The sequence below is a fragment of the Micropterus dolomieu genome, linkage group LG11, assembly GCF_021292245.1.
Source record: "Micropterus dolomieu isolate WLL.071019.BEF.003 ecotype Adirondacks linkage group LG11, ASM2129224v1, whole genome shotgun sequence".
Lineage (NCBI taxonomy): Eukaryota > Metazoa > Chordata > Actinopteri > Centrarchiformes > Centrarchidae > Micropterus > Micropterus dolomieu.
In genome coordinates, this window is record NC_060160.1 from 6,053,647 (window position 1) to 6,067,474 (window position 13,828).

The window sequence follows — 13,828 nt, forward strand, 5'->3', positions numbered from 1 at the left end:
GAATACTACGTGTGCGCGATAATTAAAAACAAAGCAAATCAGAATGGTTACTTATTCGTTTTTAACCCAATATTATTTATATTTAATCGGTTCTACGAATTAAATTACGTACTAGCAAATCATGTTTCCTTTAATAAATATTTTAAGCTGAAGTATCCGGACGGAAGTGTCATGTTTTTATTCTAATTAGCTTGATACTTTTCCTACTCACCAAAACAAACGCAAAATGAAAAGAAATGACGAAGTTCCGCTTCCTTGTCCACTTTGAGGTCCATTAACAGTTCGGTTGCTGCCATCTGCTGGATAAATACAAGTTATTTTGTTTAACACCTTAGGCTACAACTAAAAATGACGGAGAAAATGAACTTGGTACATATTGGTGAACTTAGTTTTCGTGTTGATTCTCACAAGGCTGTGAGGGAATGAACTGGCAGGCATGAGGAGCCACTGGGGATTTGTAAAAAGGTTCAGTATACAGTAGTGCCTATTGCACAATGAAATGCAGTTATAGCCTCCTTCATGCAACACACAGACATCTAAAAACAAATATTCAATTCTTTATTAAACCAGATTTTTTTCCTTGCACAGCACCAATAGTCAGGTGCTAATAGGTCGCAGGGCTTAGCAATAAAAAAAAAAATCAAACATAAGCCACAACACACAGAAAATACTGCTATATTTATTTATATTTATTATTGTAGGCTAATAGTACCATTTTTGGAAGGAAGAAAATGTAAAACTAAATTATCCAACGAAGGTTGAAGTCAAGGGCAGCTGGACTTGGTTGAAGATACTAGAAGACATTTTGTCCCTCATCCAAGGGACCTCTTCAGTTCTGACCGACTGGTAGGGAAACTCAGCAATTTAACCTCAGTGGGGTCGTTTGCCAGGATCGTTGATACTGCTGGTTCGTTGGTGTTCCTGGCTGTTTTAACGACAGTCGTTATGATCGTTTGGACTACCTGAGGCCAAGACTGAACGACCATCATTGGTATCTTCACCTGAGGCCAATAGGTTACGTTTGTTGAGTTTCCTGGGAAGTGATGAAAGGACAGCATTGTAAGTGGAGGATAAGTGGTTCAGCGATGGCTTCTCAACCCTGGTGTAGACGGCTTCCTTGACACCTCTTTCCAACCATCCATCTTCTCTGTCTAAAATGTGCACCTGGTGGTCCTCAAACGAGTGTCCTCTGTCCTTCAGATGTAAGTAAACTGAGTCTTGACCTGAGGAGTTGGCCCTTCTTTGTTGAGCAATGCATTTGTAAAGTGGTTGTTTAGTCTCCCCAATATACAGGTCTGTGCATTCCTCACTGCATTGGGCCGCATACACTAGATAGCTTTTCTTGTGTTTGGGTGTGCGGTCTTTGGGGTGTACCAGTATCTATCTTAGTGTGTTCAGTCAGAACTGAAGAAGTCCCTTGGATGAGGGATGAAACGTCTTCCAGTATCTTCAACCAAGTCCAGTTGCCCTTGACTTTAACCTTCGTTTGATAACTATGACCTGGATGACTGAGAATCTTCATAGACAAAACTAAATTATATTTACAAGGACGCTATACAGATATGTATGTGAGTAATATAAGTTAATGTGCAAATAAAAACGTTGGTTATAGTAAGAATGGAAAGGTAGTGAACAGGCTGGGTAGCCTATTGTTTTTTTTTATCTGCACTGGCATTTCACTTCTCTGATATCACTGATGTTCTGTAGATTGGTACCAATAACTTATTATATGTGTGCAATACAATTAGAATGTACTGCCAACAATCCTATTTGCATTGTGAATGAGATGTGCATCAGGCCAAAGTAAACCATCTGAAGACAAAAATAACTATAAATTGTAAACAATAGAGAAAATGCTTGTGAGTGAAAGAAAGTTACAGAGATTTCAATTAGCAGGCTGCAGGTGAGGCCATCATAAAGTTTCACATACATTACATACAAGTTATAGTGTCTACTGGGCAATTACCACATTTATAAAGCCAATATTTCAGCTTCTACCTATTTTACTGCTGTGTTGAACTACAAAGTTTCTGTAATTCTAAGTTTCGAGGTGGGGGGCTTTAAGAAAAGTAAAATTGTTGATAAAACTTTTATACTTATAACTTTAACAGTTCCTAACAATTCCTGGCTAATGTAGCCTATACGCATGATATTCAAATTCCCATCAAAACCCAAACAAAGTAGGCATAGTGCTTTATGTTGTTACTTTTGTTGGTCTTGATTACATGTGTGTATGCTATTAAGTACAGGGGTTTGGTGAAGATGTTATTTCCCTTGGCACCCCTAGAACGTGATGACAGACTTGACTGTATATTCAAATTTTGACATGCCGGGACAGTAGATCTATAGGATTGTTGCACAAACAGCACGCTGCCTGGAGGCGCTTTTACTTGAATGTGAGACAAAATTACAGTTTGTGTTGTGGTCGGCCTACTATGTTGGTGTTTGCATGCCTCGACACTGTGCCCGGTTGTGTGTGTGTGTGTGTGTGTGTGTGTGTGTGTGTGTGCGCGCGCGCATATTCTTCTGCTAACTTCGCTGCGGTGTAGAAAACCACTGTGCGTTGCGGAGAATAAAGTATAGGTCTAAATCCAATTAACTTGACCGCCATTACAAATGTGTTTTGTTTTAACTGCTACTAATTATGGAGACAAAACGGGCGACATGGTGCATTTCTGGCTTGAGCAGGTGGCGAGACACTGAGGGCAAATGAGGCAGGGGCTGACTGCTGGGATGCACGTATGATTACACAGACATTCACGTGTACGCGCGCACACGTAAACGTTGGCTCATACATAAATGAGAGTGAGCAGTTGAACCCTTTCTGGTGCCGACGGCAAAAATGACAAGTACGCGGGCTGCTGCGCTTCATCCAAGCGGAGCCGGTTGCGCGGTTTTATGCGCAGTGGTAGGTCCGATCTCATCCAGAAGCATCCCGAGCCTTCTTGACTTTGTCCTAATCATATCAGTGATGTTGCTCGTCCCAATCCAGCCAGCATCAGCTCACCCTCAGTGTCTGGACTTCGAGCCACCTTTCATACCTTCGTGGCACCTGGAGTTTTGCACGCAGTACGAGCAGTTTGGGTGCTGTGACCAGAGGACGGACAACATGATCGCGGAGAGATACTGGGACATTATTGACCAGCTGGAAGTGGCAGGTTATGAGCTCTGTGCAGATACACTGAAGGAAATCATGTGCCAGGTAAATATATTTTCTTCTCTAAAGGTTGGACTGAGTGCTATGAATTGGTATAAAAGTTATTTCACAGAATAAAATATTGTTCAGGCTCTGCCTCTGCAGAACATTGTCCAATCTAGATAGGCCTACAGGAAACCTGTGATTACAATTTAACATGCTCAGTCTACATCTCTCAACTTTTGAATCACTTTCAGTTTTATTTAGGGGAGACCAGGTATGGTTGTAACATGGGGAGAGTTGTAACAACACCAATTCCACCAAATAGAGATAAGATAGGAGTGAGGTGATCATTTCAGTATTTACCTACTTCCTCCCCAATCAGGCATGGTGGTTATCAAGTCTGGAAAGAGGTACATTCAGAATATATAGTATATAGTATATAGTATAGTGTTTCTCAGGCAACATGTGATGCATTTTTTCCTTTCTAATTTCAAGACACTATGGTAATACGGCTAGCTAAACACTGGCTGACAGGGGTGGGGTGGGTTGTAACACTTCCTTAAAAAGTGTTACAACCATCCATGATACATAAAACTAGGTACTTTCTTGATTTTAATATTTTCCAGATTGCCCTATGCAGTCTGGGCCCACCAAACCCGCACTCCAGGGTTACCAGCATTAATTTGTCAGCACTGTGACCAGTACTCCCCATTCACATGCTGTACACATGTTGGCGTATGTATCGTCACTCGACCTTTTCCATACTCAGTCTCCGCTGGAGGAGAGGGTAGAAAAGTGTATGGGCAGCTTGTGAGAAGTGCCTGTGTGCAAGAAAAAGTCCCGGTACGCCAAAGAGTAAAATATAGAAGTGCTGGTATACGTACTGACTGAATAAGAATATACACATATTGACACACACACACGCACACACACCTCTTTTTAGTTAGACCTAAGGATGTACAGAGATGTTCTTTAATTAATTACATTTTAGTAGTATTTATTAAGTATACTTTTAAGTAAGTTTATTCTATATATAAATTTACATACACATACTGTACATGCGCGTGAGTCATCAGACAAAGTCTGTTACAGCAAAAGTGAAACATTGTTCTTTGATATCACTACCTGTTTTGGAAGATTATCATGTAGTGTGGCATCTATTTTTGATTCTTTTGTGTGACTGTTACCCCAGCATGTATTACAACCTACCCCGCTATTGGGGCAGGTTGTAACAAGGGAACAAAATGCATTTGACATCAAGTCACGAGGTCTGTGATATTCTTGTAAAGGATTGAATTGGTGCCATTTGTAGTGAACAAATGTGAGTACTTTGTATAAAAATTTAAGAACTCTACACGCTACAAAATTCAGTGAGTTATAGTTGCTGAAGCAAAAAATGTTACAACCATACCCGGTCTCCCCTATATTAAAACAATCACTAAGCTTATAAGACTTATACTTGTAAAAGAAATTGAGAACTCAATTTATGAGACATGTGATTCTCTAGGTCAAATCTAAAAAGGGCTCTAATCCAGAGTCTTTATAATGATTCAGAAAAAGGAATAATCTTAAATTCCCATTAACCAGCACTTCTAGCAACCACTATTGAGGTCTGGAAGGTAAACAAGCCCTTTTTTGAAAACCAGAATATGTCTTTGTCCTTTAAGAGACACATCCTCGCTTCAACTTTGATCTAATGTCAGAATTGGGCTGAACAAGCCCGTCTGCTCAGCCAAAGTGCCCCCTTAACGTTCATCTCCTGTCTTACCAGTGCCCTGAAATGTCTTATAATAAGTAATAATTAGATAATTAGTACACTGTAGTGTCTCGTGTTTGCCCCATCTAGGAATGCTCTCCATATGCTGCCCACCTCTATGATGCTGAGGACCCGTACACACCTGTCAGAGAACTACCTGGCCTTTGCTTTGGCTACTGCTCTGAGTTTCTTGGAAAATGTCATCATGTGGTTAAATATCTAACTGAGAACCAGCTGCTGCGGGACACTGCTGAGCGAGATGTTACCACGTTCTGCAGCATAGTAGACTTGTCTGACCAGGACTACTGCTATCCCAATGTTTTGAAAAGCCCCGACCTCAACAGCAACCTGGGAGCGGTGGTGGAGGACCCCAGAGGGTGTCTCCAGGTGTGCTTGACAGAGGTAGCGAACAACCTCAGGAATCCCGTGTTGATGCTACACAGTGGCGATGACACACATCGCATGTTCATCGCAGAGCAGGTGGGCTTCGTGTGGGTTTACCTGCGTGACGGCAGCCGGCTGGAGAGCCCCTTCTTGGACATGAGTGGGGAAGTAATGACCACGCCCTGGCTGGGGGATGAAAGGGGCTTCCTGGGCATGACCTTCCATCCCAAGTACCGTGACAACGGACGCTTCTTCATCTACTACTCTATCCAGGTCAACAGTAAGCTGGAGAAAGTCAGAGTCAGTGAGATGAAGGTGTCTGCCTACAATATGAACATGGCTGATCCTGACTCAGAGAGGTATGCAAACAGGAAAGTTTTATTTTTGTTCTTTTTATAGCATCAAAGTTTGGTTGATGTGTAGGTCTGCACTTATAATTACCCTTTGAAAGAAATATATAGGGCTATACTGTCAAATACCCCCTCAGGTGTATCTGCACCAAAGCGTGCATAAACATGTTCTGAGCTTAATGCAGTAAGTCACTTCACAGTTGGCCCAAACCTTTCTGGGGCCCTCAGCTAAATAAAACTTTTTTTCAGGTAAGAGCAGGGCCAGCGCTGACAATGTTGGAGCCCTATGCGAGATTTTAGATTTTGATTTTTACTACCTGCTCTTTACTCTTTACTGTGCATTAGCCTGTGTTATTGCTCTGCTGATATGATAGTATCTATTTCAGACCGTCTGACACAGAAAAGAAGATGGAAACCAAAACTGACAGAAAACACTTAATTCATAAATCTCACACAAATGTTAACTTCAGCACAAAGTGCAGCTCACAGTCCCAAACAGAGCAAGTTTGTCCCTGATTTTTGCAAAACTCTACTTTACCATTCTTTCAAACACTGGCTGCGACTCAGCGCGAGGTGGGTCCACTTGACTAGCTACTACTGTAGCATATGCTGGTGACGGATGAGCTGGTGGTGTTGATCCAGTTGAAAACTTTCTCTTGCGGCGCCACCCTGATATTTTACACCCTAGGCCTATGTTGCCTATGCCACAGGCTGAGTTATCTACACTCAATGTAGCAATGTGCAGCAATTAAAATAACTGAAAAAAAAGAAAGCACAGATAAAATGTAGCTACAACCACATTAAGATGTTATGAATTTAAGACACAGTCACTGACTTTGTTATAGTCCCCTGAAATACCAAAATGTGGTATAGCACCTGAACATTTCTCAAGAAGCTAAATACCACTCTCATGTCTATGCGGTAAACATGTAGCTACTGCCAGTAGTCGGTTAGCCTAGCTTAGCATAAGGACTGGAAGTAGGGGAAACAGCTAGCCTCACTCTCTCCAAAAGTAACAATCTTTCTACCAACACCTCTAAAGTTCACAAATGAACACCTTATATCTCTTTTGTTTAATCAATACAAACATTCACCTCCATTGTTTTGGTGGGATAAATCTCTAAACCTTAGCTCAGCATTTGCAGATATGGCTAGAGGTAGGAGAAAAAAATCAGTTTCTGCACTTTGGGGCGAACCGACTTTAACACCTGAGGCCTGCTCTGTTATTACTAATTTTCCTGTTAGAAAAATAATTGTTACATGGAATGAACACCAAAGCATCATAGCTAAAGAAGTAAAGGCTGAGTGAAAAATGACAGCCAGATATTTATGTCTGAAAAACCACCTGAATGTGGATGTGCCTTTACTGATCTACATTCTTTTTACATTCAGGGTCATTCTAGAGATCGAGGAGCCGGCTGCAAACCACAATGGAGGCCAGCTGCTGTTTGGTCTCGATGGATATTTGTACATCTTCACTGGAGATGGTGGAAAGGCTGGGGATCCATTTGGGAAGTATGGCAACTCACAAAACAAGTAAGGTGCTTCAGGTTTCTTCAAGTGTGAGGAAGAGTGAGGAGGAACGAAGCAGAAAGCGGTGGTTCCCAACCTTTTTTGTCGGAAGCACTATCAGATAAACTCATGTGCCTCTTCATCATTAAACTAGATGTCATTTATAAATATAAATCATATACAAGTCTCTACTGTTAGAGTGTTTTCATCATAAAGTTTAATTGTCAGTATTTAGATAGTGCTGGCCTAAAAAACAATGATGATAGAAAAGAGAATGAAAAAAGATTTTACTCCGTTTTACTTATGCATATTTGTTGAAAAAAGATTTTTATCATAATTGTTTTTAATGTTCTACCTAAGATTTGTTATGTGATTCACTGTTTGGCAAGTGTTTGTCATGTTCTCAACATAAAGAACAGTTTAAAACCACAATTAACTGGTCAAAACAAAAAGCAACTTGAAAGAAATAATGATTTGACATTTATAATTTTTTTTATCGTGAGAATATTTTGCCCAACCCTATATTTAGGTCAGTTTGGTCAAGTTTGCATTCATACTACCACTTGTAGTGGCAGAAGCGTCTATCCTTTACTATCTATTTCAGCTATTTATCAAATACTCTTAGCTAAGTATTTCATCTGTTTATACATTACCTTTAGCTAATTTAAACATTGCCATTATTCTAGATATCTGTATTAACAATTCAGTATTCAGTATTTCTGTACACTGTTTAGTTTACAGAAATAACTGTAAATAACTGTATAGTCATTTTCCACTTTCCATTACTTTTAGACTGTTTAGACTTCTTGCTTATAATTTTCATGCACTCTTAGTTACAACATGTAGTACAAGTGGCACACTGTCTGGCAAATGCAAAAGTACCCCTGGTTGGTAATAACTGCAGTAGAGGGCCTCTCAACTATTGCTAAACCCCATTTTTTACTACCCAGGAGTGCTCTGTTGGGAAAAGTACTCCGCATTGATGTAGATGGAAGTGACTCCAGTGGGAAGCACTACAGGTTCCCCCCTGATAACCCATTCCTTGGTGACCCAGATGCTCGGCCCGAGGTGTATGCATATGGCGTCAGAAACATGTGGCGGTGCTCTGTGGATCGTGGAGACCTGGTCAGTCGCTATGGCAGGGGCAGGATATTCTGTGGAGATGTGGGTCAAAACCGCTATGAGGAAATTGACATTATTGTAAAGGGAGGAAACTATGGATGGAGAGCCAAAGAGGGCTTTGAGTGCTATGATGTGAAGCTGTGCCACAACTCCTCCTTGAGTAAGTAGTTTTGTTCATGTTAAACTTTTCTAATTGTAAAAAATAACTATTTTCTGTCACCACCTGTTATTTCCGTCATTATGTGCTGTTTTTTATTTAATTTTGATGCTTCAGATTTTTGTCAAATTCAGTGCATCTTTCTCTGCCACAACAGATGACATCCTCCCTATATTTGCATACAGCCATCATGTTGGGAAGTCTGTGACAGGGGGATATGTGTACAGAGGATGTGAATCACCCAATCTGAACGGCCTGTACTTTTTTGGAGACTTTATGAGTGGGTAAGATTGTGTCAATGTGAGCCGAATAGTTTCCTCCAACCGTTTTCTGTCAGATTTTCAGGAGTAAATTAAAACAGACTAGATCTTCTTAGCTTGTTTGCTCAGCTGGTGTGCATTTTTTTACTAAATTCAAGCCACATCACTTGAGTCTACAGGCTGATATGATAATGTTTGACTTCAATATCGATCCACTGATATTTAACCGATACAAATTTTTGGTCTCAAATTTGATTTCTTAACTTTTCATACTTTCATATTTGAGGTTTGACATGGGTGTTTTATGCTTGCACTCATGTCTCGACTTGAGACTGATGACCTGAGAATCATTTAGGATTGTTTAGTTTGACAATCTAATGAAAAAGAGTATCGACCAGAACATTGCTGTACCTCCTTTCACTTTCATCTGACTTGTCCATGAGTTAAAGTAGACCTGTGGAGTTCTGCAAGAAGGTTAAAATTAATTCCAGTCTAGTCTCTTATTGCCACAGTTTGACAAAATGTGAACTAATGATCAGGATCATCCTGATGTATCAGGCAAGTTTTACTTCATTTAAAGGAATAGTTCGAGGTATGGGGAAATTGTCTTATTTGTTTTTGTGTTGACAGTTGAGAGATGAGAAGGTTGATACCTTTCTTATTTCTGTATACTGAATATGAAGTTGTGGCCAGCAGGTTAACTACCTGCTAACTGCTTAGCTTACCATAAAGAAACAGGGGGGAATAGCTAGCCTGGCTCTATTCAGAAGTAAAAAAGCTGAAGCTCACTAATTAACATGTATCTTTTTATTTAATAATATATACTGGGAGAAGTGCCTTCCGGCAGTCTCCACCAAGAAACAATAAGTTATAATTTTAAGGGGGGTTACCCCTTAAAATCATAACTTATTGTTTTTTACACTTCACATTTTTCTGTTTTAAAAGAAAATGAGATAAACAGTAGCTGTTTACTTCTGCTTCCAGTCTTTGTGCAAAGCTCAGCTCACTTCATAGCATAAAGAACGAACAGTGGTAAATCTCAACAAGAAAGTGAATAAGCATATTTCCTAAAATGTCGAACTATTCCTTTAAAATTTGAAGCGATAGAGTTTCCTCCTTGGCCTGTTTTTTTCAGTGGTTTTTCCATCATCCTCACTAGAATAAAGTTGAGAGATGAACTATTAATTTCTGCCTTAAGTATATTAGTAAACCCATATTGTTTTGTTATATACCTGATTCCTGTCAATCTTGCAGTCGAATCATGGCGTTAGAGGAAGATAAGACAACAGGAAACTGGAAGGAGAGGAATGTGTGTATGGGTGACACAAAGACGTGCTCTTTTCCTGGACTTATCAATCATCACCACAAGTTTATCATCTCCTTTGCTGAAGATGAAGCAGGTAACATTCATTCAGCCTCTCACAGCGTTTAGTTATGCACCAATTTAACAGTAGTTATGAGCTGTTTCTGTTCTTTTAGGGGAACTATACTTTTTGGCCACTACGTACCCCAGTGCCATGTCTCCTTTTGGAACTGTTTTCAAATTCATGGACCCCTCCAGGTGCAGTATCAGACACAGCTTACATGCTTTAATAATTATTGTAGAATTAAATTACCTTTGAAAAACTAGGAAAACAACATTCATATCTATCTTGCATGTTGATAAATATATGTTGGAATTTTCTGTTAGGCTCTGATTTCATGGCATCATGACTGCTAATTCAAGTGCATTCATATTGAAGTACTGTACTTACTTTCAGGATACCACATTGTAATGTAACTGATGGAAAAGTATTGAAAACAATTATCAACACAAGTCATTTTCTACCTAAATACTATATGATTCAATGTGCAATACATCTGATAGATGTAGAGATATTTAAGAATGGTGATCCCTTTTTCTATCCAAATGTGCACCTGTGTTGGACAAACATGCCTGCTTGGAGCAATGATTAAAAAACACATTTCTCAAGTTGTCGTACTCCTAAATCATAGAAGAAATTGGAGAATATTAGAATAAATCCCTGCAGCCAAACTTGATATGAGAACACCAGCGTAAAGGCTGTACATGGAGCAGCAACAAGCACAGCTCTTCCACTAGAGGTGTTTAGCACATGTACGAAACAAATCTTTATCAACAAAAGTGAACTGACTGAATCAGTAGCTTTTATCAGTGGAGCTCACCTAACTGGTCACTAAGAGCGCCATTGCTATTAACAGTACATTACTTCCTCATTAAAATCCTGTTAAAAGACTGTGAACAATCTTAACAGCTTGGACAAGCAACAGACTCAGCACACAGAATTTGAATAAAAAGTATTGTTGTCTCATCACAAATATCTATTGCAGAGTTTTCAGAAGGTGTAATGATTATTTTGGGGCTAGATATTATTTGAAATAAACCAATACTTTTCAGGCCTTTTTGTATTGTTCTCAACTTTCAAAGACTTTCAAGGCATGTTAAAAATGCATGTTAAAAAGCTCTACAACATGAGACTTTGTCCTGAAACTCATAAAGTGCTTTTTAAAAACATAACTATACCCAATTTAACCTTAATAAACTTGTTCCCCTCTAACTTTTGCAGGAGAGCTCCTCCGGGGAAATGTAAGCAGAAGCCACTGCCTGTCAAAGTGAGGGGGAAAAAGATTCCTTTTGTGCCCAGAGAATGTAAGTATAACTTTGTATTTTAATAACTTCTTCTTATAACATCATGTCTCATGTTTATGCTGTGCGTATACCAGACTTGTTGAAGAAGCAATTTGAAAGGGAACATTTTGTCTGACAAAGTGGAGCCTCTGAAATTGTAATGTTAAGCTGAAATATGTGCATGGTGTTTTACATTTTTAGTGTAAAATAGTTTTAGTTCATTTAAGATGCACTAAATATGAACAACATATAGATAAAATATTATCAAGTCAATTAAGTTGATATAACAGGTTAGGTTAAGAAATTGCTACATTGACTGTTCTCTGTTCATCTCTTTAGTATGCTTGTCCTGAGCAGAACCTGCTTTTTCCCCCTGCCCATTTCATGTATATACTGCCAAATTGTGCAACACATTGAGGTCATATATAAAACTATAAAAAGCAGTCTCCCATTTTACATCAAACCTACTTTAAAAAGAAAAGGACAAAAGAGGAAAGCATTTCAAACATTTAGGCTGTTTTTGGAGCCAAATATTCAATCCACTCTTATAAAATGCAACACATGTGGCTGCAGAGTTATATAAGTAAAACTTTAAAAATGGGTACTTACTAACATCTGTGCCATTTCAGTGACTGTGCTGGACACAAATGAAAAACCTACGAGACCACCACCAAGAAAATTCAAACTCACCACCAAACCACCGGTGACGAGCAGCCAGGTCAAACCTACAACATCTGCAGCGAGCGGGACGAAGACAATGAGCGCTGCTGTAAAGCCGAAATGGAAATCTGATAAGAAAGCAAGGAAGGAAAACAAGCTGAAACCATGGAGGAAAAACAAAGTGCTAACCAAACAAGCAGCTAATGATCAAATGAAGAAGAATACTTTGACACAGAAATCCAAGGAACAATCAAAAAAGACCACTGTTAAAATAAAGCCCGTTGGTGACAAAGTAAAACCAAAGACAAATCAAACTGCTCTACAACCCCCCAAAATCCTGAAAGATAACAAAATCCATACAAAAAAGATTCCCCCAAAGAAAGGTACACAGCACCAAATCAGGCATGAGAAAAACAGCATAAAGTTGAAACAATCTGCAAAAGAATATCATGCCTTCATGAACAAAACTAAGACAAACTTGAATGCGAAAATAAACAGAACAATGCAAAACAGGCCAAAAGCAAGAAAGCTAAAGATGCCATAGCACTTTAAAACAATTTCTTCTGACTACGTCATTATTTAGCATGTTTTTGTTGTCAGGAAATTTTAGATGAGTTAAGGTATGAAGCCAGCAGCCAGTTCGCTTAAAGCACAAAGACAGGAAACGTTAAAAAAGCTAGTCTTACACTGTCCAAAGTGAACAAAATCCGCCTTCAAGGACCTTTAAAGCTCAGTGTTTAACAAGTTATATCTTGTTTGTTTAATCCAGAGCCAGGCTAGCTGCCCTATTTCTAGGCTTTGTGCTAAGCTAAGCTAACTGGTTGATGGTGGAAGCTTCGTATTTACAATATAGAGCGGTACGAATCTTCTCATCTAATGCCTGGCAAGATAATGAATAAGCCTATTTCCTAAAATGTTTAACTATTCTGTGTACAAAGCACACAACTGTTTATTATGCATGTAATGACACTGTTTCCTTTACATTTTATTTTTGACTGTCATAAAAATCATTGGTCCAGCTTAATCACCACTCTGTATGGATATAAAACATATCAAATAGGTTTGATGTAGAAATAAGCAGCAAACAGATAAAAAAAACTTCTAGCTATACCAAAGCCAAATGTTGTTAAATTGCTTTAATTTTATAACACATGCAAGCGGTAAAAATAAACAGTAGAACGTGTCTGTGTGTGAGTCTCTCAGACGCTCTCTGTAATTAAACTCCACACCACTGATCATAATTGAAACCGCTGTGTCCGTGGCTTGCATAATGACTGCTGTAAATGTAAAGCCATCCAGACTGCAACGTGCAAAAGAGGTTACATGAATCTCACAATTCATCCCGCTTTTTTAAATCATAAGATGACATAATAAACATACCACAGTGTGACATGACATAACATCCTTTACCATGACATGACACAATATTCTGTAGCATGACATACAGTATCTTTTAAGGTACAATATAACTTTACTTATTACTTATGTTATTACTTACAACGTGATATAACATGACATTAATATATCATGCAATGACATGACAAAAACTTGACTTGACAGGAGATGACATTAACCACGTATTTTATGACATGCCATTAGTATACTAACTATAAACCCTCAATGAAGCATGCAAGGAATATGCTGCTGTAAAATATAGAAATATAAAGGGCAACAGCAGTCACATACATAGACAATATATGTTCCCTTGACAAATCCTCATATCCTTGTATTATCATCAGCTCTCTTTCACAGTCACATTTTATTCTTCACTCTGTCCAGACAACTTATGTGTTAAGATGTTTGGAAGACTTTAGTAAAGCCTGGTTTCAAATACAAAGCAG

The 13,828-nt window shown here is 38.9% G+C and overlaps 1 protein-coding gene across 1 annotated transcript; it reads left to right on the forward strand.

Annotated features, from left to right (window-relative positions):
• The first annotated feature begins 2,762 nt into the window (after positions 1–2,762).
• hhipl2 (HHIP-like 2) lies at positions 2,763–13,170 on the forward strand. The gene is made up of 9 exons (XM_046062213.1): positions 2,763–3,202; positions 4,986–5,638; positions 7,022–7,165; positions 8,092–8,423; positions 8,578–8,704; positions 9,935–10,080; positions 10,160–10,241; positions 11,266–11,348; positions 11,957–13,170. Exons 1-9 carry the CDS (start codon positions 2,843–2,845, stop codon positions 12,529–12,531), a joined length of 2,502 nt encoding a protein of 833 aa, XP_045918169.1. The 5' UTR covers positions 2,763–2,842; the 3' UTR covers positions 12,532–13,170.
• Positions 13,171–13,828: the final 658 nt, after the last annotated feature.